General features: G+C 33.0%; 2 protein-coding genes across 8 annotated transcripts in view; one reads left to right on the top strand and one right to left on the bottom strand.

Moving 5' to 3' along the window:
• Window positions 1-24,348, bottom strand: part of tank (EI24 domain-containing protein tank) — a 228,697-nt gene that overhangs the window by 11,956 nt on the left and 192,393 nt on the right. The gene's annotated exons all lie outside the window — the stretch shown is intronic.
• Window positions 1,680-23,928, top strand: LOC145329407 (signal peptide peptidase-like 2B). 7 transcript variants are annotated; one of them, XR_013882892.1, is made up of 20 exons: window positions 1,680-1,975; window positions 2,251-2,342; window positions 2,610-2,670; window positions 2,868-3,011; window positions 3,369-3,526; window positions 3,737-3,847; window positions 4,357-4,429; window positions 4,663-4,723; window positions 8,641-8,712; window positions 9,364-9,469; window positions 9,744-9,786; window positions 10,136-10,225; window positions 10,726-10,764; window positions 18,512-18,634; window positions 19,103-19,182; window positions 19,384-19,440; window positions 20,337-20,454; window positions 20,848-20,952; window positions 21,749-21,904; window positions 22,191-23,928. XR_013882892.1 is itself a non-coding variant. In XM_080173515.1 (20 exons), exons 1-19 carry the CDS (start codon window positions 1,916-1,918, stop codon window positions 21,830-21,832), a joined length of 1,677 nt encoding a protein of 558 aa, XP_080029641.1. In that variant the 5' UTR covers window positions 1,680-1,915; the 3' UTR covers window positions 21,833-21,877; window positions 22,719-23,928. The 7 variants fall into 7 exon arrangements, 5 of the variants coding, with proteins under 5 accessions (XP_080029641.1, XP_080029639.1, XP_080029638.1 ...); XR_013882891.1 differs by having other exon boundaries at window positions 21,749-22,334; window positions 22,667-23,928; XM_080173515.1 differs by having other exon boundaries at window positions 21,749-21,877; window positions 22,719-23,928.

Genomic DNA, 24,348 nt, shown 5'->3' with positions numbered 1-24,348 from the left:
TTGGAAAGATACAAAGCTAAGCATCGTATTCGTAGCAGAAAAGTGGAGATTTCTATAAGGGACAAAAACTAACAGGATAAAATTTTATATCTTGGTTTTATTTGTAAAATGTTTAAAAACTATAAATAATTATTTCATCTATTTGATTTTTTTTCTTATTATTTTTTACTTTGTTGTTAAATATTACAAATATTACTGTTTTCATATAAAAAAATGTATTCTAATTGAAAAATTGAAAATGAAAATTTAGTCAAGAGAAATAATTGTTAAGCTCGCATGCCGCGCTAAATCTTCATATGACGTGTAAATAATGTGCAAGGCAAAAACTCATAATGACATATTCCCCCCCCCCCCCCCCCCAAAAAAAAAATATCTAACAACATTGTAAAATAAATTTGATGAAGATTCCAATCCATCCTGCGGCTAAAGATTTGTAAATGGATGATTCGATTAATTTTTACTTTGAAGTAATTCTTGATACACCAATACAAATGATTTTTTTTCAGTTTGTAATTTGTTATATTGTAACTGCCAATTGGTACATATTATTAATGATTTTTAATGAAAAATACAAATAATGATATTATGGTTAGATATTTATTTGTCATTATTATTATTTGATTCTTTATTTGTCTTTATCATTTACTTACAAAGATTACATTAAAAGTATAACAATATTAATTTAAAACTCATTTAAAATATTCAAGTTGGGTAAAAATTGTTTATGTACACATATATAAAAGAATAGCATTTCAAAATTACATTGGTTAAATAAAAAAGTTTTTTTAAAATCTGTGACATTCCCTTCGTTCAGTCATATTTTAATTCCTCAGATTATAATGGATCACATTTAAGGTGTGATTGGCAGACTGAATAAAGAAAGGAGGGAATGCTCTATCACTGTTAAGTAAAAGGGTCGCCAGAGGATGAATTAAGGATAATTTTCGACTGGTCCCTTACCTTATTATTGCCCCTATAACTCAAGTCACAGATCCTGGGCAGGGACAGTTTTATTAAGAGCAGAATGCTCTAACATTGTTAGGTACAAGGGTCGCCAGAGGATAATTTTCGACTGGTCCCTTAACTTGGTATTGTCCCTATAACTCAAGTCACAGATCCTGTGGTATTCCCCTAGCCCAGTCATCAATAAAGCCTCCAAAAAAAATAGTGTATCACATATAAGATGTGTTTAGCAGACTGAATTAAGATGAGAGGGGCAGGGACAGGTATTCTGATAATAGACAGCTCTGACCCTGTTAGGTTTAAGAGTCGCCAGAGGATTATTATCGACTGGTCCCTTACCTAGGTATTTACCCTGTATAGCATACTTGAGCTGACTAACCGACAGAGTAGAAATGAATTTTATCCAGGGTCAAATTGCATTGTTGTTAATTTTTCATATCCTAGCTTATAACTTTTATTTTTAAGCAAAAATTTCCTTTGAAAGGAAATAAATTCAAGTAGATTTGAATTTAATGGAAGCTTTTTTTTCAGTCTTGACTGAAAGATGAAAAATAACACAAGAATAATTTCGATATTCAATACAGTTATGATTTTACTGGTGAGCGTTTTTGGAACTCCTACTAACAGCCAGCTTGACTCAAAATTTGTCACATTAACATAATCAGGAAAAAATATTAAGAGAAAAAAAATGTTTCTTTTTTATTATTCTGCGCGAATGCCGCTGACGATTATTTGTAAACAATTACGACTAATTAATATTTTGATAGATCACAAGTGTAAATAATTATCTTTTACGTTTTTTTTTTAATTTCTTGATAAAGAAATTAAGTTTTAATAATTTGTAGACCTTAAATTATAACCAACCTAAAGATTCTTTTGTTTAAATTATTTTAATAATATCGTAACAGCTTTAAACTCTGAATTTGTATTAATTGATTATATATAGGTGAAAATGTTGAAATGGGTCGAGGTCAAGTATGTTATTGCTTTAGCCTTGATTTCAGCAGCTAAGGTGAGTTATTAATATTAAACCTTTATTAAAAAAATGAATTACGTAGAATAAAAATTTACTAAGAACTGTTTCCTTTAAGGCAGATTTTAAAATATATTGTAGATAAATGAAATTTAGATTTTGTTAAATTTACTCTAAACTCAGTGCAGAGATGTTTCAATCCAAAAATGGTCAAGCTAGTAATCTTAGAGATCTTCCTGGACAAAGCAAAAATATTCAAGTTTAACTATTAATGCAGTTAGCATTTATCATTTATAAATAAATTTATAATTTAGGCCTCTGATTCAACATACGGTGTGTTGGTAGTCGAACATGAGGAGGAATTAAATCTCAAAGATGAACAGTTTTGTCTAGTCTATTATCCCAGGTACAAATCATCAAACAGTCAGTCTGATTCTTCAAAATATTGTACTACGAGACAATCTAATAATATTCTCTTATAAATCTATATTTGATTATATCTAAAATAAATAGTTCTATAAAACTTGTATAACATCTTAAAGCACCATGACTATCTTAAAGAAGAAGGTTTTTATGCATATTTTTTTCATAAAAATAGTATATCATTATAATGAAGAGAATATGAAATAATAGATACTAAATTCATTCCAAATTTATCTTAAATCTATTTCAGTGTGTATGAAGTAGCTGAGAATAAGTCTGTTGCGGAAAGATATCTCCTGTCTTTATTAAAGGTAAATATATATATAGAAGTCGAATTCGTTCTTTGTAGTAAAATATCTGTGGGGGATCTCTGTTTGAAATTTGCGTACATAAGTCGTTGTTTGTCTGATTTTTTTAATTTAAAAACTATGAAAATTAGATTTATGTAGTTCTAGATTTTATTAATATGATTTAAAATGGAATTTTGTGAATTAGATATGTTATTTAGGATTTAGGTGAGACCAATGCTTGTGACGACGGAGATGATCTATCCGGCCTCGGTCTCGAGGGAACATTCCCAATATTTGCTTCTAATATAACCATTGCTAACTGCTCTCTCTGGGAGAAAATTACTAATCTCCAAAACAACAAGGTAATGAAGGTGTAAATAGTATTCTTAAGGGTTTGTTTATATTAGGGATGGCAATCCGTCAAATTTTTTTACCTGATTCGGATTCTTACAAGAATCCGTCCAAAAAATGGCGGATTCCGGATTCTTTTTTTGGCGGATTCCGGATTCTAGCAATAATTTAAAAGACTTTTTTTAAATTAGGAAATTAAGTGCTTCATATGTCCTAAATATTATTGTTCTTGGTGTTCTCTATAATTAACTCCCGAGAATCGAACCAGATTTTAAAAGATTTTATATATAATGATGATAATCTTTGCCTTAAACTATTTTAAAAACAATTGTTGCCTGCCTCAAAAGTTTAAATATATTATATTATAGGTTGTTGGGCTTCTAGCTGAAGGTAATTATGGTGGTAAAACAAACTCCAGTGATTTTGAGTTTACGGTTCCTTTTGCCAGTCTGTTGGAGAAAAATGCGAAGGAAAGATTGATGCAATTACAACGAGATAATCCTAAAGCCAAGTTCTATCTCCATAGGTACGTATTTTTATTATAAATATTGAAAATAGAATAAGACTAGAATACTAATAAGGGGGGAAAAGATAGGTAATTTTCTTTTTTTTAAATTTTCATATGAATGTTTTTTTTAATTGTGATTTGGGTGGCGGGATGCCCTTTTTCAGATCTACTTAATACTTTCTTAGTCACCAACGTAAACTGATTGTACAAATAATATGTTACTTCTAGGAGTGCTGATGGAATCGACATGTCTGCATTTGTGATATTTGCTATGGCTGTAGTCACTGTCATGATTGGTTCTTTCTGGTCTGGTTACGCTAAACAAAGCCTTAGGCTGAGGTAAAAAACTTTATGTAATACTTATACTAGCGGATGCGGCACTAGCATCGAGGGGCTCTGTTTTGAAAAAGGTATAGCAGGGGCAGAAAAATACCTTTAAACTATACTGGACTTATGTGAAGCTTTCCTTAAAAGGAGAACTCAATCAGTTCAGAGTTTTTTGAGATCTTTAGCTTCAGACATAAAAAACGTTACTTAATAAAATAGTTCATCGTTTTTATTAATCAATTTACCACAAACAAGGAGAAAAACTATTATATATCCTTAGCCATAATTTGCACACTTGTTTATTTTAAATACTTTTTATACAAGTTTGCCGTAATGAAAAGCCAGATTTTGTTAGAATTTTCATTGCATTGGGTTCATTCCAAGAACCAATGAAATATCATGCAGTCTTTGGAATCTTGCACCTTTTGATTACTTTAGGTAACTTTCGCCCTGAATTAATAGATGATTGATAACCATACACCTTAATTAAAATGATGTATGTTTAATATAATTTATTTTAGAAAGGAAAGAAGGCGACTGGTAGGAGAATGTGCCCATGACAATGTAGGAGACAGAGAAAGAGTCGTTGAACAGGTTTCATTTTTTTTTCCTCCCATTGTTTAAGAGATAATAAAGAACAAAAAAAAATATTTATCCAACTATTTTTTTTTATGGAAAATTGATTACCTATGTATCCTAAGAAAGTAAGTTAAATACTGCAATTGTTGTAATTCAACTTAAAAATCTAGGCCAGGCCAGTGAAGGGCATAAATCGTAAAGAACTAATATTTTAAAGTTTCACTTTATTGGACATAATCGTTTTTTAGGCTAAAGGTTTGGAGGGGGTAGAAGAAGAGGAAGAAGACATTTCTGTCAGAGTTTCTCCAGGAAATTATTGTTGCACAAAAATAATAATAAATACAATTACATTTCCTTACCTTTAGCTTCCAAATTATTCATTGGCCTGGAGTCACCTAAACTAAAGAAAAAAGTAAAAGAAGAAAATGAAGAGGGGTTTGATGGGTATCAAATATATCATACCTACTGTTATTTTACTTACTTGATACTTGATGTTGTAATTCTCTGTGTCCCCAGCTAGGGGCCCTGTGAGAATGTCTGATATTCTGTTAAACTCGTAACTGCATCCATTCAACCAACTTTTGCTTGAACTTTTTAACATCTGGTGTGTGTTTGATGTCCGAAGGAATTAGGTTCCAACCCTCCACTACTCTCTCGCAGAAAAAATTCCTTCTAATCTCTAGATTACACCTAGATTTAACCAGGTTTAGAGGTTCAGCTCGAGTTCTAGTTAGATTATTTTCTCTGTTTTGAACAAACTTCAGACCACATTCTACATTTCCAATTTTATTTACAATTTTGTGAACTTGGACCATATCAAACATTTTTCGGCGCTGCTCAAGGGTCCAAAGATTGAGCTCTGTCAATCTGTCTTCATAGGTTCTTGATGTTAGGCCTGAGATCATACCAATAGCTTTCCTTTGCACATTTTCCAGACTCTGTATGTCAAGAATAGACCACGGAGACCACACAGAGCTAGAAAACTCTAAATGTGGCCTTACAAACTGTTTGTATAGCCTCAGAAAAACAACTTTATCTCTAAAGTGAAAACAGCGAGTTATTTGGCCCAACACTGCTCTGGCTCTGCCAACACTTTCCTGAATATGTTGAGAAGGTTTAAGGTTTGAGTGAACACAGACTCCAATATCTCTCTCCTTTTCTACCTTAGATAGTTCAATGCCATTTATAGTGTAATTAAATGACTGATTTCTTCTTCCAATGTGCATTACCTTGCATTTTTTAATGTTGAATTCCATGCTCCAATCTTGGCTCCATTTGTAAAGTCTGTTAAGGCATTCCTGCAGGTTTTCAGCATCCTCCTGAGTCTCAACAATATTAGCAATTTTGGTATCATCAGCAAATTTTCGAATCATATTAATTCCAGCTGCAGCATCATCAATATCATTAATAAATATGATAAACAGAAGTGGACCAAGCACACTTCCCTGTGGCACACCAGAAGTTACTAACTCCACATCAGACTCTTCTCCATTCACTGAAACATATTGTTTACGATTTGTTAACCATTTTTCAATCCATTTCCTGACATTTCCAGACACCCCATGAGCCTGAAGTTTTTGTATTAGCTTGGGATGACTAATCTTGTCAAATGCTTTCGAGAAATCCAGGTAAATGGCATCCAAAGGCTTAGAATTATCCAAAGCTTGGGTTACAAAGTCCAAAAATTCCAATAGGTTGGTCTGACAGGATCTTTCTTTCATAAAACCATGCTGTGTCATTTTCAAGAGATTATTAGTGTACAGATGATCAGTTATTTCCTCTCTAACAATACCTTCAAGCATCTTGCATACACCACTTGTTAAGGAAACTGGACGATGGTTGGTAGGTAACCCTCTGGCACCTTTCTTGAAAATGGCTATAACTTTAGCAAGTTTCCAATCCTCTGGCATGTCTCCCGTTTCAATTGAAAGTTGGAAAAGTATCTGTAATGGTTTTATTACACTAGCCTTCAACTGTTTTAGGATATTATTTGTAATCCCATCAGGACCAGGAGATTTTCCAACTTTTAATTCATCAATCTTCTTGGCAACTTTGTCATAAGTAATATCTATATCTCCTATTTCCACTCCAATATTAATGTTATCCATATTTGGTCCAAGTTGTTCATTTTCTTCATGAATAAAAACACTACTGAAATGTTTATTTAACAGGTCAGCCATCTTCTTGTCATCACTCACAATGTTTTTATTTTCATCAAGAAGAGGTCCTATGCCTTTTTTGTCACTCATTTTACTTTTCACATAAGATGTGAACTTTTTCCTGCCAGCATTACCAGTCTGTTTAGATATATTAATCTCTACTCTTCTCTTAGCTCTCCTTACTGCATTTTTTAATTCCTTCGACAAATCATTGTAATTGTTAACATTTTCTTCACTGTTATGAGCCTTCATTTTTTTATATAACTTTGGCTTTTTATTTTTTAACCTCTTTATATAGCTATTCATCCAAATTGGCTTTTTATTATCACCTTTGCAGACAATTTTCGGCACATTTTTATCAATCACTTTTTGAATACTATCTTTAAATAGTTTCCAACCTTTATGAATATCTCTGTTAATCTCTTCTTCCCAGTTGATTCTGTTCAGCTCATTTTTCATTTTTCCATAGTCTGCTTTATTCCAATCATATCTAACATAATCTTTAATTGCTTCACGTTTCATAAAATGATTGGTATTTATCATCATCATAACATGATCACTATTTCCAAGGGGTCCTAAATTATCAATACTAATAACACTATCATCATTACATAAAACAAGGTCAAGTATATTATTACGAGAGTGTGTTGGAAAATTTACATATTGACTAAAATTACATTCTAAACATTTATCAAGAAATTCAGCACTTACATTATTACTGCCATCACAGGTTAAATTATTCCAATTGATTTTAGGTAAGTTAAAATCTCCAATAAACATTGTATTTGCAGTTGCATTTTCTATAAGTTTAATTAATTTTTCACTGTTTTCTCTGCTACAATTAGGTGGTCGATAAACTAAAACAATATTAACAAAAGAATTACTAGTTGAAATCTTAAAATTACAATATTGGTTAAAATCATTATTATATTGGTCACTTGGTAAAATATCAAGTCTTTCTCTTGAATAAACTAATAGGCCACCACCTATTCCATTTTGAGTGTCAGATCTGTCTTTTCTGAGTTCAGAAACAATATTAAATCCATTAAGCTTTAAAACATTTTCAGTCACACTAGGGTTACACCATGATTCAGTTACCAGAATGATGTCTGGTGGATTGTCACAAATTGTTGCATTTAAGTCATTTACTTTACTTAAAATACTTTGAGCATTAAGGTAAAGTATTTTTAGTCCTCCATCATGTTCTCCTCCTCCTCCTCTGGTGCCTCCCTCTCTACCATCTCCTCTTCCCCTTCCTCCTCCACCTCTGAAGGTCTCGTTCTTTTTTTCTCCTTTCCTGCTTCTGGAGTCAGCTGTCTTTTCTGACCTCCTCTCCCCCTGCCCCTTGTTGGGCCTCTCTCGTTGCTCCTCCCTATTGCTGGGCTCCTCCCACTGGCTGCGCCTCTCCCTCTGGCTGTGCTCCTCCCCCTTCCAGGGCCCCTCCCTCTTTCGTTGAAGGTTCCCCTTCCTCTGACTCCTCCCCTCCTCGTTGCATCTGGCCATATTCTCCTCAATATTAATCTTTTTTCTCCTCTCATTCCCACTACTTTCCACTCGGAGTTTAAAGCAGCTTCTTCATCTAGTTCAGCATTTCTTCTCATGGCTTCTTTTCCAAGTTCTAGCTCTTCATCTCTCTGCTGCTTAGTTAAGTCAGGGGCAATATATATTTCTTCATAATCATAATTGTCTTTCAAGCCACGGGAATTCATAATCAGCTCCTTCTTCTTTTCAGCATCCTTGAACCCTAAAAGTATAGGCCTAGCAGCGTCACTTGTGTTTAAATCACCTAGTTTAATTTATATAAGATATACGTGGATATATTAACAGGGGAATTTAGTCAATTTAGCTTGCAAATATGGACCACATTTATTGGTCAGTTGGTTCATCCATTAGGAGCAGAAGGCTAGGTGTGTATTGTTATTTTAGCCAGCTGGGAGCATCACTTTATCAGAGTACTTGAAAATATTGTGCAACATCCATGTAATGATAAATCGATAGTTACTTCATAATCGACCTAAATCGTTAAACTTTGAATATTTAACAACAATAAAATACCTAATACCTTAGTATTGATTGTTTTCTTTGTGTGCGCCATGTGTGGTATGTTGGTTCTACTCTTCTTCTTTTTCAATTATCTTGGTAAGTTAGCCACATTGTTATTAACAAGTAAAATGTTCATAAGTAGTGCTTAGAAAGAAAAAAAAGGATGATTCATTGATTACATCACATTTACATGTATAATTAGCGAAGCAAAAAAAAATATTATTTGTATACCAGACAAAGTGAGTTATAGAGTAAATCTTATTTGTCTATTAAAAAAGAAAGAATATGCCAAAACTTGGGTTGGGCCGGATATCCGGTCATTTTCAATATCTGGCCAGATACCGGATATAAAATTTATCCGGATACAGGATATCTGGATGATTTCTAATGCCGTTTATCCGGCCGGATACCGGATATCTGGCTTTATAAATTAGTAGGATATCCGGTATCCGGCCCAACCCTATAAAAAACCATGCATGACCGATAGACAGGCGGACAAAACAGGGTATGGTCTAGATGTGCATATGCCACAGGAATCGTTACTGAAAATTTCAGCTGTCTATATTTAATAGCAGCTGAGTAAATCACATTTCTCCCAATAGTAACGGACAGACAAGAAAAAATAACAGTAGTTATATAAAAGTAAGCTTTTTTAATAATGTTAATTCAGACCATCTTGTTGACAAATACTATAAAATAAGTTTGAATTACAAATAGTCCCACAAAAGAGATTTTTATTTATTTTAGTTTATGTGATAATGGTGATGTTCTGTATCGCGAGTGCACTGGCAATGTACAGTTGTTTCGAGCCACTTGTCATGTTAACATACGCTCTGCCACTTCCAATTCTAAGGAAATCATAATTATTTTTTTTTCTCATAATTCTGTAAAAAAAATGTTTTACATTTTAAAACGGAACTTTTTAAATATGTAACTAAAATTCAGCAAAAGACAAAAGCTACTACAAATTAATTAAATAAATGAACACTTTGTTAAGCTAAAAGACTTGGTTTGAAATTTCAAAAATAAGTATAATCTTTAAGAACAATTTGATCTGAATATTCAAAAGTAGAATTACACAATATGATAATTGTTGAAATATGAAATAAATTATGATATTTGTCCAGATTACCAAAGATGAACCTTTACATATGTAGATTAGATTTAGAGGTATGTAACTTTCATTTTACAAATTACAACTAAATATTAGATTAATTCAAACAAGTTTCCTTTCGGTTTGAGGTATCTTGGTAAATATTCTTTGTACCTAAGTAGTATGATGTCTGTTAGTGCCGCGGTGTAATCTAGGAAACTGCTGGCAGACCGATTAATCGTTTTACATGGAAGATTTTAATTGTTGGACTACAATAACAATATTGTGGGATAAAGAAATAGTCCCAGAGAGGAAATAAAATTTAAATAAACGCAAATTAAACTTTAGATGTAACTTATGATTTGTTAAATTACAGTCATTAACTATCTTATTATAATTAATTTAATTTAATGTTTGTAATTGTAGTTAAGACAGATGTTATTGTTAATCCTCTCTTTATCAACCACAGTTGTTTGGGCTGTATTCAGGAAGTCAGATTGGAGCTGGGGACTTCAGGTAATCAACACTCAACAGGGATTTAAAGGGATAAGGCAATGGCTGACAAGTTGATGTACATCCCTAATGATGACACACATATTACGTTTGGACACTTAACTCAATGAATCAATCAATCAAAATTTGAATAAAGTCTCCAAAGTTGAAAAGCCAACGAATAAGAAATCGTTAATATAAAACTTTGGGAATTTATGTAATAAACAGCACACTACCCGTTCCTTCTTGGGTAATCATAAAAATATTTTATTCCTATCTCGACATTCAAAGTTCTCCCAACCTTAATTTTTGTTTTTCAAAACTGTTTTAGTTAAGTTGTATGGGTACTCAATTACATATATTTAAACAAATGTTTAAAATTTAATCGTATAGTGGCTGCACTACTAATACTCTCTAAACTTGAACTTTAAATTATACAATAGATATTTTCTCACTAATTTTTTTTGCAATGAAATACTTATTGTTATTAGCTTTTACATTATTAACAATTCATATATTTTCAGGATTTTCTGGGTATCCTTTTCTCTATTAACATGCTAAAGGTAAGTCACATTTTACGTATCTATCAACTTCCCCTTGGTTGTGTAAGAAGGGGTGATAATTGGGTAGTTTAGATACCCAATAGTCAAGTACATAATATCAGTGCAACCCTTACCCAAGCTCCTCTGTGGAGAGCGCCATTCATTACGGTGACTTAATATGGGACACCTGCTATACTCGGCGAGGGTGAGGTAATAAAAGAGTAGGTCCCATGAGACAGCGGGTCAAGTAATTGTACTGAAGTGTTGACCTTGAGCTGGCCCTGGTGCTAGCATACAAATGTGTCTCGTCCTACTCCATGACTACTTAGGTTCAAACTTCAAAAACTAGGTACGAAACTATGGCTACACACACACACACACATAATTATCTACAATAGGTTGTATTTTGCAGTAAAACTTGTTGTTTTCTGCTCCATTTTTCTCCTAACATTTTAAATCAATTCTATAAATGAAAAGCTTCCATTTGTTCTTATGACTTCTGTGTTTTCTAGATAAGGATAGGTTACTATCAAAGTTAGGAAAGTAATATTTTTTATACGAGTCCGACGTCCTGTTATCTTATCAATAGTCCATTATTTTATTCAGACCCGTATTAATAATCGGAGATTATTCAGTCACTCATTAGCACACATTTGGCTTAAGGATAATAACAAATGTAGAAATATTGATACCTTTTTTTGTCTGCTATCGAATTACTTTTTGTTGGGCAACAGCTGTGTTTATATTGATAAAGTGACTTACTTCTCACTTAATACAGACAAATGCACATCCTCTTTCTCTCTTCCTCACATTCTACCAAGATATACTTATCTGGAAATAAACACATATAAGTTAAAGGGAGAGGATAACAAATACATTTTACATTATATCTGAAATCACAATTATTATACAAATAAACATTCAATTAGTAAACTATAATATAACTAATACTATAGTATATATTATAGTTTATCATTCATTATTATTTATCTTTTTCTTTTCTTTTTTTTTTCATTTTTTTTTCATAAAAAATATATTCTAAAAAAATAATAGAGCATAGAAAGTATATAAAATATGAGATCTGCATCTGACAAATTTGATAAAAAATATCACAATATATGAAAGAATTTCAACTTAATTATTGACTGTGAAGTAAAGAGACATGTTCTTCAGCATCTCTTCAACCCCACCACGTGTATTGTAGCCGACAATGTTCATGGACATGAGTCTCTTGCACAACTCCAGCTCTCTGGTGATTCTTCGGTGAGAAATGACCAACCTGGCATCATGGTTGCCATGTGGAACTGAATTGATTCTGCGGTGAGAAAGAACAGCCCTAGCATCATGGTTGCCACATGAAACAGAACTCAACCTGCGGCCTACACCTACAGATCTTCTAGACTGTGTGTTTACAGGTCTAAAAGAAGATGTAGTTTGAGGCTTAATCCTAGAGTTTAGGTCGTATTTGACCAAACTGGCATCCATGGAGTCACGGATATACATCCAAATACAGCGAAAATAGGCTTTAGAACCTTTCAAATTTAGTGTTACACTATCATTTTCCCAGTTAGAGGGAACATGGCAAAGTAAGTTGTGTTTGTTGAACCTCATTACCCATCTAAATGGGAACAAAGGATTCTTCCCCTCATTCACATTTTGCTGGTTAACAAATTCCTGGATTTTCGAAATTTCCTCCCACTGAGTATTTTCAGCTGGGGTCAAAATAGGGGGAGCAAAGGCAAACCGGATGTTCCAATTGCACAATAGGTATTCATTGAGAACACAGAGAATGTTCTGACATTCTACCAATCCAAGATGTTTATACAAACTAAAAATATCCAAAACAACTTTGATGTCATCATACTTACAGTTTTTGATGAACATCTCAAGTTCATTGACAAGCTGATTCACTTCAGTGTCAGATTCAAACATTAAACAGGCTAGAGTATTGTCAATGCCTGGAATAGACTTCAACGTTTCTGAGAAATCAGAAAATGAGTCCTCACAACCAACATACAAAATCTTACAGGTATCCACAGAACTTCCAGGTAACCTGTAGTGGAAATACTTGCTTTTAGGCATTCTGGAGCGAATTACCATGACACTCATTGTTATATTAAACAATTTCTGAAAAAAATATATATTATTTTCCAAAATATTCAAACTAATCAAATATTAATATGAATTATTTCTATAATTGTTGGCTGCTTCCAAAACAAATTAATAGTAAATAACTTTAACTATACTAAAATCAAGTCAAAAGATTAAAATCATACTTACTGAACTTAATCTTTAAAGCACAGTGGAACCATTTATTTTCTGCTACTTTAGCTTTACATAAACCAAGCAGAAAAGAAATACATGGTTTTTGCATAAACCATAAAAAATACGAAATAAAATGAATAGGTACTTATTCTAAAGTCACACTTTAATCTGAAAAAAACATAAGAAATAAAATGAATACTTACACTTTAATCTGAAAAAAAACATGGTTTTTGCATAAACCATAAAAATAAGAAATAAAATGAATACTTATTCTAAAGTCACATTTTAATCTAAAAACTAGTTTCTGTAAAAACAGTAAAAAAACTAAAAAAAATCCATTCTAAGATATACTTTTACTTATTGTAAAAGTGTCTTGTGATAAAAACATGAAGTAAAAAAAAAGGTTATTTATTCTAAAATAACTAGGGATCATGTCGAAAACAAATATAACTCTTGTTTGTATTTAAACAAAGAGTTATTAGTGCTTACCATTTTGAACAATATGCAAGAGATTAAAACCAGATGCTCCTCTTTTAGTAAGACAATCAGCCAATTGTTCTGCACCTTTAACCCACTTGATCTGATTGATAACTTTTTCTTTAAGCATGCATTTTAGCATACCAATCTCAATTCTCAATCTCTTATCATCAATCAAAGAAGTAGACATGATAGCATCAACACAAGAGCGATTATCAGTAATAGCTTTAATCTTGATACTATCTGCTGCTTTCCCAGTCAGCTCAGATATCAGTCGCCTAAGGTAAATAGCATTTTCTAACCCATCTACCAAGCTGAGTGCTTCAGCTGCAAGTGTACTCCTAACAATTCTACGAACTTTGTTAGCCTGCCACTCAATCAATGACATATTGTCATCCTTATCTTTAAGGAATATCAATTGACCACCTACAGAGCCTAGACCATCATTGATATTTCCAAATGATGCATCAGTATAAACCAGAATCTCTAAACTTGCTACATCAAGTTTAGGAAAGAAAATCTTACACTCACTTTCTTTCAGATGTTGAATGACTTTTCTAGCTCTTACTAGATCATCAACAGTGCCTTTCTTAAATTTTGTGCTCAAATCTATCAACTCAAATGAAATATCTGGTCTAGTAGCTCTAACAACCCAATTAATTCCACCAACCATTTTCCTCAGATCAGAAAGTTCTCCTTCTGATAGAGGGGAATTCTTTTGACGAGCCCTACTTGGCTCCAAAGGTTGGACTTTCAAATTTTTCTCCACATAAGCATTTTGATCTAACATAATTCCATAGTTAGATTGGTTTATCTTAAAACCAGTATACATAAAACTACCTTTCTCATTCTTGCCAACCTGGAAAGCATTCATCAATGGAATAATGACTTTTTCATTAAATTCCATAGTACCTGCATGAATAAAATCATCAACATGTACACCTACAATTCCAATTACCTCACCATTTTGGTTGACCATGAAGAAAACTGCAGGATCAAGTTCAGTTGCCCTAAATCCTGCTTTAAAGAGTTCATCAATAACTCTTTCATACCATTGTCGGGAAGCATCTTTTAAGCCATACAAGCATTTTAAGAGCTTCCAAATCTTGTCTTTTTCAAGATTTGCCTCCTTAGGGGGTTTGACAAAAACTTCGCGTTGAATTTGTTCCCCTTGGAGAAATGCTGACTTAATGTCAGTTGTCTCTACCTGCCAGCTTTTGCTAGCCGCTAAAGACAATATCAATCTAAGAGAACTTTTGGTCATAGTTGGGGAATCTGAAACAATTTCATTTGTTTCTTCATAACCCCGTGCTACTAATCTAGCTTTAATTCCATCATCTTTTTCACAAACCACCCAGGTTGTAGTGATTCTAGGTTGACCAACATCCGCTACAACCTCATATGTCTTGAAGTCTTTCAGCTTTTGAAGTTCTGCTTCCTTTGCTGCTAAACATTCTGGTTGCTTCTGCAAACTTTTAGGAACCATAACAGCATGAACTTCCTCAGGTGTATCTTGAATCTTTTCAAATTCAACTGCTTCACTGTTGAACCAAGCTTGAGTATTATCATCATACTCTATATTCCAAATATTAGAATATTTTCCAGAAGCTTTGCCGCCTCTGCTGATAATGGTTGCTTCATTCCAGGTACCATCTTCTTGACGAATTCTAACCTTATCATTGACACGGATAAGATTAATTTTGGCCTGTTTAGTATTCTTAACAGGAGTCAACTCTTTGTCAGCCTTCCTTTTGTTAGAATGATTTTCTTCATTTAAGGTACCTTCTTGTACACTTAGATCCTCTTTTTGTGAAGTATTAGCTTCAACACATTCACTCTCATTATCAGGCAACATCTGAGAACCTACAGTCTCAATGTTGTCTTCAGCAAATTCTATTATAGAAGAATCATTAGTATTATCCTCAACTCTATTCTCCTTTACACTACTTGGCAATGAATCAACTACTTCCTTGCAGTTGTCTTCACCTCTTACCTTAGCGGCTAGTTCCTCCTTAGCCTTTACAATCCTGTTTGCTGAACACCTTACAACATTGGCTCCATGCCTAAGATGAATAATCTTACCATCTTGAAACATAACTTTGGCAGGGCCTCTCCATCTGTTTATACCTTCACGAAGATAATACACAATATCTCCATGTTCAAGCTGCATCTCTGCACACCTTATCTTAGACTTGAGAGCTCTTTTGATTCTCTCGCTAAATTCTGACTCAATGAAACCTTTGCGACTTGCTTTTAAAGCTGCAATATGAGCACCTAACCTATCACTTACTGTGCTTTCTTCCCATGAAGGGGGGCCATCAGTCATAATATTTGGCAAATTTGGATTCCTTCCAAACACCAATTGATTAGGACTGTATCCATGTACATTTTGCAGACAATTCTTAGCCATGCAAGCCCACGCCAATTTTGCATGAATGGGTATATTTGGAAAATCTTCATCTATTCTATCTACTATATTGTCAACAGTATAGTGATTTTTTTCACACATACCATTTTGGTAAGCAGCTTCAGCCCCTGTAGTAAGATCTACAATATTCAACCAGGACTTGAGCTCTTGCATCTCAGCATTTACAAATTCTCCCCCATTATCATTCAAAATTGCCTTAGGGACACCGTATACAGCAATCCACTTTACTAGAATTGCAGTGATAACATGTTCTGGATTTTTATTAGGTATAAACGCAGCTTGAGTTAATCTTGTATACATATCAATCATATACAAAATGTGTCCTGATTTCCATTTCTTAAGATCAATAGCTACTTTTTCATTAAAGTCTGTTGCCATTGGCATTGCTACTGCAGGCCTATCAGGACTTCTTTTCCTAAGAATACAGGCTTCACAGACATCAATAATCTTGTCAAGCATAGAACCCATTCTTGGTTGCCATGCATTAGCCCCTTTCAAGAGATCAACAAAACATTTCTTTGGTCTGTGACCAAATTGCTTGTGAAGTTTTAATAATGCCTTTTGGCATTCATTATCTTCACATGATTTGAAATCTACTGCCAATACTTCTTCAACCTGACACACCTCACCACTTTTCTCTAGTAGTGGCAAAATGTAATGTCCTGCTGAAGAAGTAAACAAATCTTCTGATTTGTTATCATTCTTTGAGAAGTAGACTTTATCTTCATTCAGATTTAGAATCATACCTCTCTTCTTCATGTCTTTCTTAGACAAAAGTAGAGGAATATCTGAACTGATCACATCAACTTCCAGTTGATCAAGCTTTCCAGCTATCATGGCAGGAATCCTATATCTACCTACAGATTTTAATAATCCTAGATTACCAAACTGGAATGTTTTATTTCCTTTCATTGGTCCCAAAACCATATCTTTCATGTTACCTGGTAACGATGCTATATATATTTTCATCCACTCTTCCCCTGCTACTGAGGAAGAGCAACAAGTGTCAAGAGCAGCACAATTTATTGCTTCTGCAGTAAAATGCGCCATGGTCTTGGGATCACTTGCTTTTAAAGCAATGTCACTGAAAAACACATGTTCATTCTCATTGCTTTGAGAATTATCAGTAGTTTCAGTATAATTCACACTCTCATTCTTGTGAGGACAATCTCTAACAAAATGATGAGTGGACTCACATATTCTACATCTGAGTTGATTACCATCTCGACCAATTCCATTTTTCTTACCTACCGGTTTCCCACCGGGTTGGAATGGTCTACTACCATTGTTATTGGGTCTGTTACCCTGATAACCATTACCTCTCCCTTGGCCTCTTCCTCTATTATTACCTTGGCCTCTTCTGAAGCCTCCTCTATAGCTATTAGCTGCTAATACATCCTCAACTGGCTCAGATTTTATTGTAAAACTATCTTTAGATTTACCTTCAGATGTTTCTGAAGCTGAAGAAATAGTATTTCCTAAAACCTGCCTCATTTGCTTCTTAGCTTTATCATAAACTAGTAAAACTTCATCAAAGTCTAGCTTAGACATTATCATACTAACCTCCCATCTTTCCAGATTGGCATTTAAAATTAGCATAAATGTAATAATGTCTCCATCAATCTTTTGTCCGACTCCTTTCAGACGATTGACATGGGAATCAAAATTCCTAAGAAAATCATCAATGTTTTGATTATCTTTTCTTTTACAATTTACAAAATCCTTAAACCTTTGAAACTTATCCACTGTTTTATCCTTACTTAGGATCTTATCTAAATAATCTGTGATATGTACTGGACCCTCTGGAGATTCTAATTGCTCAACAGTTAAATTTTCCAGAATTTCTGACTTTATGTCTGTACCAAAATGACATTCATCATCAGGTAATGCTAATGCTATAGTAATACCTAATTTTTCCTTTTTGATATCAGTAATTTTACACCAAAGTTCAATTTCCTTTTTCCAAGTTTCATATGACCTTGCTTTACTCAGCACAGGTACACTAATGCTCACTCCTGGAGCCATTTCTGTTTTAGTCTAACTAACCTATGAGAGAAAGAGATGGTCCGTAGATCGAAACGTAGCTGCTGCTACTATTGATAAAGTGACTTACTTCTCACTTAATACAGACAAATGCACATCCTCTTTCTCTCTTCCTCACATTCTACCAAGATATACTTATCTGGAAATAAACACATATAAGTTAAAGGGAGAGGATAACAAATACATTTTACATTATATCTGAAATCACAATTATTATACAAATAAACATTCAATTAGTAAACTATAATATAACTAATACTATAGTATATATTATAGTTTATAATTAACTGATTTCAAAGGCTCAATACAACATCGAGACAGTGTCCCCGCCCCGTGGGTAGAGTTACATGTAGCTCGTACTCCCTTTATTCTTTACTTTCATACACCTCAATAAATGAAGTCAACACACATAGAGTTCTATGGACAATTTAAATAATCTCATTTTTGTTATCCTGTGCAATGAACAGTGTGCATAGACTCGAGCCATTTACACCAAGAGCTAACCACTCACTCACTCACCCACTAAACTAACTGTTACTAATCATTTGATTTTAGGTTTTGCGTCTGCCCAGTTTGAAGATATGCTCCGTGTTACTCGGTCTTCTTTTCTTCTATGACATATTTTTTGTCTTCATTACTCCTCTCTTTATGCCTGGTGGCAAGAGTGTTATGGTGGAGGTGAGTCATACATTTTTATTCTATTTTTACTCACTTTACAACATGGCTGATTAATCATTGGTCTTGAAAGATAAAATGTTTTAAAGCACACATTTTATTTTAGTACAAATAAAGAAAATTTATAACTATTTCTTAAACTAATAGGTAATAGAAAGAAAGATTATTAGAAAAATATTCACAGTCGAGAAATAATTTATGACATCTATAATACAAAGTAGAACAATGTTGTCTGTCTGTCTGTCTGAGGCTTAAGGTCTCAGTAACTGCTGAATCGATTGGGCTCTTCTCTCCAGTTATTATAGCTCCTGGTCTGGCGGTGGTTTTAAACAATTTTCTGTAAAAATCCAAACCTTAGCATGAATTCTTTAAGCAACTGTAATTTTCCGGCTTAGTCGCGGTCTGCTTGCGACTAATGAGTCTGACGTCAATAAATAAATGTACGAATTTGCAAAAATAACTTTATATCAGGTTGCCACAGGACACAGCACAGATGAGCAGCTGCCCATGGTTTTAAAAGTTCCACATTGGGATCCTTGCGGAACATACAGGTACTAATACATCGTTTTCATTGTAATACCTATCTAGAGAGAAAAAAAATTATTTTCGTTAAGCATTAAGTTTAAACTAATCTATTAGCTTTACTTTTATAAGGTTAACGAGATCTTTAGATACGGGTTAGACGCACACAAAGACGGACAGACATCATGTTTCTTTTATATGAGGATTAAATTGTATTTTTAATGTTTTAGCCTGCTTGGGTTTGGAGATATTTTGGTTCCTGGACTTCTTCTCTCATTCTGCCATGGGTAAGTTTTTTAGTAGCCTCAGATAGACTTTACAGGACGGGGATCCACCACAAGATCTTATTTTGGTGTATTTCCAGGGGTGTATATTCTGCTAATTTGACCTTGCTGAAAGGAAGGGGGGGGGGGGTATAAAAAAATATGTGGTTGGGGAAAAAATGTAAAAATTAAGAGAACTGAAAACATTTTTTCTATTTTTAATAAACTAATAGAATATGTGGGAGGGGAGATCATATGAATAAAATAAAGAGTTTTGAAAATATTTTCCATTTTATCCCCTTCCTTGCTGGAAAAAACTAGGAGGGGGAAAAAAATTTAAAAAATTTGCAGCAGGGGAAAAAATTAATCTTGTGCAGAATATATACCCCCTGTGTATTTCTGAACCAAATCTTGCTTAATGATATGCATGATTACGTTGTCAAACGTCCGTTAGACAACCAACTCTGATTGAACGATCTTTATCTGGAAATTTAACTATGCATGGTAATGAGTTATGCCTCCTTTGGTCAAGGCATTCCCCTTACTCGAACTATTTATGTATGGCACTTTACATAGCAGCAGTAGAAACCAATTTTAATGTCTTTTTATTGTCCAATAACGAATGTACTACCTACGTATTATTCCTCAGTCGCTAGTTAAACCTATTAAGATAGATTTTAAGTGGATTATTATTGAAATCCAAGCCCTTGATATGGCTTTATAAACCTATTTTTTTTTAAGGCTGACACACTTACATACATTAACACTGACACATGACACTCTTTTGTAACGAATAAACTATAAAATAATATACCAAATGGATTATTTAAGATTTGACCTCATAGTTGGAACTCCTTGTAAAATCTGCTGGGTGATCAGCTGTTAGTTTGTGTAATATGTAATAGACCTGTTTATTTAAGATTTGACCTCATGGTTGGAACCCCTTGCAAGATCTACTGGGTGATCAGCTGTTTGTCCTACACACTTGGTCTTGTTGCAACCTTCATCTCCCTGTATTTTATGAATGCTGCTCAACCGGTAGGATATCTTTTATTTTATCATAGATACTCAATAATAAACCATAACCTATGTATGTACCTACACATTAAAATTTGAAGGAAGTTTGAACTTTTTTATCAAATTTTATAATAATACAGGAAATTCAATTCAGCTTAAACCAAAAACGAAATTAATTCGGGGAAAAAACACGAAACCTTTACGTGTTTTTCAGCTGTCGTTGGGGGGTCAACACATCGTAGAATTGACGACCTCTCCATTTGCCCCCCAAAAATTATTTTAGATATATTTCGCTTGTTGGTTATACCTTATTACTGGTACAGAATCCTTTTGATTTTGAAGAATCATATACCCAATTGACTTCATTAATTCATGAAAGTGAACCAAGTTATAACATTTTTTTTATGTTTTTAGGCTTTGTTGTACCTAGTCCCCTTCTGTCTTATACCCATATACTTGGTGGCCCTGTGTAGAGGAGAATTTGGAGCAATCTGGAAGGGAGACATTCAGGAAGAACAGGTTGGTTGGAAGCAGAATTGAATTAGAATTATGACATGCTTGTCCATGGCCATTTTGTCTAACAATCTAAGATTTACTTTCTATATATCTCACTATCTTGCTGTATAATTTAACTAGGACATGCGCAGTTCTTTACTTACTATAGCTATCATGATAATCTAATTTAGACTGACTGTCTATCCATCTGACTGTCGCTATCTGTTTATTAATCTTATAGGAGAGACACTATTTAGCTGGACTTTCTATCCACCCATCTTACTATCTATCTGAATATCTATCTATCTATAATACAAAGTAGCTTGATGTCTGTCCGTCTGAAGCTTAAGATCTCGGTAACCACTGAACCGATCGGATTCTACTCTTCAGGGTATATACCTATTGGTCCTGTGGTAGTTTTAAGCTATTTTCTTGGGGGGTGGGACGCCCCCCCCCCCCCCAAAAAAAAAAAAATGAAATTCCTTCCCCCGTCAAAAAAAATTGGGGGCGGGAGTATGGTTCGGGGCACCCGAAATTTTTTTTATTTGTTTAAAAACTATTTCACGGGGCAAAGCCCCTAGAGGCTAGGGGCGAAGCCGCTAGTCTTATGATATAATATGCGCTAGATGATGATTCCGACCAGTGCAGTATAGTAACCACAGCAACTAAGACACTGCTCAGCTAGTCTATATATATATCCATATTTCTATCTATCTATCTAGGAGCTAGATGATGATTCCGATCAGTGTAGTAACGACAGCAACCAAGACACTGCTCAACTAGTCTATCTATCCATATATCTATCTTTCTATCTATCTAGGAGCTAGATGATGATTCCGATCAGTGTAGTAACCACAGCAACCAAGACACTGCTCAACTAGACAATCCAAATCAAGACAAATAAAATGATGACATCCAATTTTTTTAAAAACAATGTAGAACAGGCCAGGTAATGATTTGAGATGAAACTAATTAGGTTACAGATGACAAAAAACGAGAGACAGGGTTTCTGCTATTTTAACCAAGTAAATGAACGTTATCAATTAATAAATTAAACCAATTTTCAAAAACTTACTCTATACATCCAACCCCCCACCCCTTTCATATTTTTTACCTCATTCACTGAAAATTTGTGATTTCATCTTATTTCATCTTTGTTTGCCCTGTTCTAACATTTCTTAAAGAAATCCTTTTACCTTTAAATACATAGAATAGAAGCTATGTAGAAAGTTAGCCATGCCTCTTGTATTTGTCCGTCATAGAATAACACAAACATAAAATATAACAAGATCATAAGTCATGTATTTTTCATATTTCCTATGACATAAACTAAATATAAAATTAAATACTTGCCCTTTAGAAAGACAGCTATTCTCCTTTTTAAATATACCAACAACTGAAAATAGGTATCTATTAAGCATTTTGCTGAATCCTTATGATAAAGTAACAGGATATTTTTGTGTGTGTCTGTATGTACCGAAGGATCGCGCTAACCGTTAAACCAAAATGGTTCTCTTTACAAGTTAGTTTCTCAAAGGTCTTGGACAGGTTTATAACTATTTTAAGGGTAAACAGCTAATCTTAACATAAATTTAAAAAGACATTTTACGTTCCACTAGAGGCCTCTAGGGGCGTAGCCACTATCTTAGATAAAGAAACTATATTTTAAACTTGCAAATTTTAATCCTTTATGGTTGTTTCAATATTTTTAAAAATTAAGTATTGTTTGCCATTACAGATTGTTTCTCCCTATAATCTCAAAAATAAGGATAAATTTAGAATATTTCTAGTCAAAGGGAACTATGCACGAACGAGCGCAAGTGATGTTAAGCACCTTTCAGCAGTGACGAAAACATTTCTATGTTTGATATACCAAGTTTTTGTTAAATGTGTAAACAATGCAAAATATTATCAAATGCTATTATATTAAATCACATTGTTTAGGTATGTAATTACAAATTCACCCTTTTTGATTTGAGTATCAGAAAGTATGCTTCAATTTTAAAGCATTTTATGATTTATATAGTCCGATTAGCTTTACATTTTAAGAAAATTTCTAAATCCATGATAAAAATTAATTTGCTGTTTCATTTAACAGAAATATATCCTCTAAGAAATGCGTAATATTAGTACTTATCAACACTTGATCTTATTCGTGCATAGTCCCCTTATACTACATATAAAAAAAATAATCTTGACACTGTGATTATATTATGTATACAATTCATGTTTGTAAATTTTAGATTAATTAATAGAAATTTAGCAATTTTAATTCATGAAAATTATGTATATTTAAAATTTGCAACTTTTTATTATTATAAATGGAGACAGAAATTGGGTTAAAAACGATATCATTTTACTACACGACAGAAATTGATTGAAATCACTTACTATTGTCAATTGTAAGAAAGCTATATCCACTTTAAAAAATACTAATCATTTTAGATTATGAATTTATTTTGATTTTTATTTAGTGAATATGCGCTAGATCACATTTCGTGTAAAAAAATCACATATATGATATTATATACAATGTATTTTGTCAAGTAGAAGGATAAAATAATATAATTAACGTCTATAGAACAAGCTTTGCGTGTGGTGAATATTTCTTATGATTTTCAAATATTCATTTAATCATTATTAGTATCTACTTGTATATAAAAAAAATAATTTCATCTTATACCATTTAGATTTAGAAATTTTTAAAGTAAGAATTTATAAAAATTGAACATAAAAATATGATAACTCTTTCCTATCCTTTACCAATATTAAAAATACCAAAAAAATCATTTATTCAAGTAATCATTTAAGTTTTGTTAAATCATTTTAATTTAGTAAGCCAACCTTTAATTTTGTAGAGGTTTCTGTTAACTTGAAAATATTTTTTTTCAAAAATAAACAATTTAAAAGTAGTTAAAATTGTCAAAATTCACTTATGATTTTTATAACCGTTGTTTTGTGAGCGTGTTAAAAGTAAAAATAAATTTTCATAAAATATAAGTATTGTTCTTTTTTAGTAGCAAAGCTTCTTTATTCTAGGGTTGTGCCGGATGACCAGATATTAAAGAAGCAAAAAAAGATTTCTTCGTCAAATGTTGTTTTATTATATAAAAAAAGCTCAAAACTTAATTAAGTAACGTCAACCTGTAATATTAATGAAGTGTGGTTTATTGCTATGTAGTACCAAGAATTTAAGAAATAATGCTTGTGGCGGGGCCTAAAGAGATGTGTACCCACCTCATAAAAAAAGCTTGGACGTCCTTGCAACGGTTTGTTGTCTGCAGAAACGTAAAAGAAAATTTTTGAAGTTGTCTTTGTTGGCTTAAAAAACCTGTGCCTTAAAAAAATAAACTTTTGACGTATATCTAAGTTTTATAGAAAAAAATGAAGGTTCTATATTTTTTCAAGGGTTTATAACTG

The sequence above is a fragment of the Acartia tonsa genome, chromosome 10 (assembly GCF_053477335.1).
Source record: "Acartia tonsa isolate MP-2025a chromosome 10, ASM5347733v1, whole genome shotgun sequence".
NCBI classification, from domain to species: Eukaryota; Metazoa; Arthropoda; class Copepoda; order Calanoida; family Acartiidae; genus Acartia; species Acartia tonsa.
Note: the sequence above shows the minus strand (reverse complement) of the source record. Positions and strands in the feature narration are given on the sequence as shown.

What these genes read in the sequence shown, in the direction of transcription:
- LOC145329407 (XM_080173515.1), top strand. Translation starts at nt 1,916, where the DNA reads ATGTTGAAATGGGTCGAGGTCAAGTATGTTATTGCTTTAGCCTTGATT. An exon ending in CCTTGATTTCAGCAGCTAAG is followed by an intron (nt 1,976 to 2,250) that starts GTGAGTTATTAA and finishes TTTATAATTTAG; the next exon opens with GCCTCTGATTCAACATACGG. An exon ending in TTATGAATGCTGCTCAACCG is followed by an intron (nt 20,455 to 20,847) that starts GTAGGATATCTT and finishes TTATGTTTTTAG; the next exon opens with GCTTTGTTGTACCTAGTCCC.